This window comes from Crocodylus porosus, unplaced genomic scaffold, assembly GCF_001723895.1.
Source record: "Crocodylus porosus isolate Cpor-Errol unplaced genomic scaffold, CroPor_comp1, whole genome shotgun sequence".
In the NCBI taxonomy this organism is placed as follows: domain Eukaryota; kingdom Metazoa; phylum Chordata; order Crocodylia; family Crocodylidae; genus Crocodylus; species Crocodylus porosus.
In genome coordinates this window covers 14,280,417-14,283,132 of record NW_017728931.1, presented here as the reverse complement: position 1 = coordinate 14,283,132, position 2,716 = coordinate 14,280,417, and the positions used below count along the sequence as shown (strand labels likewise).

Below are 2,716 nucleotides of genomic sequence, written 5' to 3'. Positions count from 1 at the left end.
TGGCTTGGCCAAGGCCAGGAGGAGGTTGACCACAAGAAACAGGGTGAGATGAACCTAGGGGCTGAACCAGGCGATGGGAAATCTTCCATTCTTTGGCTGGTTTGGGACTCACAGGCGAACCACCTCTCTAGAAGAGGAGCTGTGCAGCTAGACTGCACTTGTTGGACTTCACTAGATGTTTTGAACGTGCATGAGGGAGACCGAACGAGTGTGAGAACATGTGCAAGTGAGAGAAAGTGTATGTGTGAGAACGTGTAAGAGAACATATGAGTGAGAGAAAACGTGTGTGTGAATTCGTGCGCGAGAGTGAGGCGCGGTGCGCGCAGGGCCCCAGCCCCTGAGCCCTGCCCGGGGCAGAGCGAGGGCGGGCCGCGCGGGGAAGCAGCGTTGCCTTTTTCGGGCCTTTCCCGCCGCTCGGGGCGGAGGCCGCCTCCCAGCGCCGCCCCCGCCTGCAGCCCCGCCCCGCCTGCGGTACCGGGGCTCGGGTGCAGCAATGTCGGGCGCGGAGGCGACGGGGCGGCGGGAGCAGGAGGCGGAGGCGGTCGGGGAGGAGACGGTGCAGATCCGGCTGGGCGAGCAGAGCTACGCGGTGTGCAAGAGGAAGCTGGTGGAGCAGAGCGACTACTTCCGCGCGCTGTACCGCTCGGGCATGCGGGAGGCGGCGCCGGGCCGGGCGGAGCAGCAGCTGTGCGGCGGGCTGAGCGCGCGGGGGCTGGAGCTGGTGCTGGACTTCATCAGCACGGCCCGCCTGGCGCGGCTGGAGCAGGAGCAGGAGCGGGAGCGGGAGCGGGAGGGAGAGGGGGGCGGCGGCGGGGAGCCCGGCCCGGTGCTGCAGGAGCTGGTGGAGGCCGCCTGCTACCTGCAGGTGACCCCCCTGCTGCGCCTGCTGCGCTCCCAGGTGCGCCTCGGCAACTGCCTGCAGCTGCACGGCTTGGCCCAGCTCTACGGCCTGCAGGACCTGCAGGAGGCCTGCCTGGACTTCATGGCTGCCCACTACCACCCTGTGTTGCGGCAGGCCCGCCAGATGCTGCCCCCTGCCCTGCGCCAGCAGCTGGCCCAGAGGCGCATGCGGGGTGCCGCCACCCTGGTGGCCGTGGGGAACTTGGCGGGGCGGCCCTCGCAGGAGGAAGCACCTGGCTCCATGCTGCGGTACGATGAGGTGGCTCAGCGGTGGCTGCCCCTGGCCAACAACCTGCCTCCGGACCTGGTGAACGTGCGCGGTTACGGGGCGGCGACGCTGGACAACTACCTGTTCATCGTTGGGGGCTACCGTGTCACTAGCCAGGACATCTCGGCCGCCCACTGTTACAACCCATGCTTGAATGAGTGGAGTCAGAGGGCATCCATGAACCAGAAGAGGTAACCCCCCTCCCTCATTCCTTGTAAACAGATGTACAAGTTGTGCGTTAGCGGCAGTATTGCCACCTCTCATGACTTTGGGCGTTGTTCTTCAGGTCTAGGCTTCGGGAATGTGAAAGGCTTAGCGCTTTCATTTATGTATATTTTAAAGAGCTAGGCTTTTCACATTCCCTAATTGTGGATGAACTATCCAGCGCTTGGTGAGTTCTGCTTCACAGTGATAGCAAGCATAGACTTTAAGAACAGTGCCAAAAATCACGAGAATTGGCAACACTAGTAGTAAAAACGCCTTGGAGCCATGGACCCAGAAGTAGAGAGACCAGCTTGCCATTTGAGCCTAGTCATTCACATCTCATCTCCTTTTGTGTTGGGGTGAGTGGTGCTCTATGGGGTGCTGAGCAATGAGGAATTTACCTGATAGTAGCAGTGCTCAACCTTTTGATCCGTGGGCCAGATGAGAATATGGGGCCCATCCATGGTTCAAATGGGACCCTGCCCACCAGGCAGGGGGCCTGAACTGTCTCTACCCATCCCATACATGAGGATTGAGTTCCAGGGGCCCCCACATGATGGAGCTGGGTCCAGTGCTGCCCTGCACGCTTAGCCTAGCATTCATGGCCACAGCACACAGGTCTCCCCACAGATTCTTGGGGAGCCCCATAGACCAGATGACATGGCATCGGGGCAGTGCATCCCTGGCCGATAGAATCCAGTAGGCTGTATGGGACCGAGCTTTTAAACATGATTTTTTTTCTTAAATAGAACTTTGAGGTAGGATAGTGAAGGCAACCCTGGTAACCCTCTGTTCCTGTACTCAGGTTTCCATCTGCACATGGAGAAATCCAGCTGGTGTCAATGGGAGACCATTTGGAGCACGGCAGGCTAGAATTTTGGACAGAACGGTTTTCCACTGGAAACTGCATTTTCCTTAACGTTGAAATTAGTTTCCCCAACTAACTTGGTTTTCATGACAGTTTTCTCTGGACAAGCTGCTGCAGTGTTTCCTCATCTTATTTTATTGACTAAAAATTCTGGGGACAAAATGCTTTGGTTTCAGCCTTCATTTTGATTCATTTGTTTATTGGCTAGCACATTTCATATGTTGTCATGTCTCATTATCACAATGAAATATTGGCATTATCTTATTGAAACAAAGCATTTTGATATTTCACAGCCAACATTTTCAGATTTTGCAGTCTGTAGAAAAGTTCAATGTTGCAGTCTGATTTGGACCAAAAACTAAAGTGAAATGTGAGAATTTTGTTTCAGGCTGGACATAAGGAAGAATTTCTTTACTGTCCGAGCCCCCAAGGTCTGGAACAGTCTGCCAGCGGAGGTGGTTCAAGCACCTACATTG

The 2,716-nt window shown here is 56.4% G+C and overlaps 1 protein-coding gene across 1 annotated transcript in view; it reads left to right on the top strand.

The window, feature by feature from the left end:
* Nucleotides 1–442: 442 nt before the first annotated feature.
* KLHL42 (kelch like family member 42) overlaps nt 443–2,716 on the top strand; it is a 23,829-nt gene continuing 21,555 nt past the window's right edge. The window contains exon 1 of the mRNA XM_019544248.1: nt 443–1,359. Within this exon, the coding sequence (XP_019399793.1) occupies nt 494–1,359 (866 nt within the window). The 5' untranslated portion in view covers nt 443–493. The remainder of the gene's footprint in view (nt 1,360–2,716) is intronic.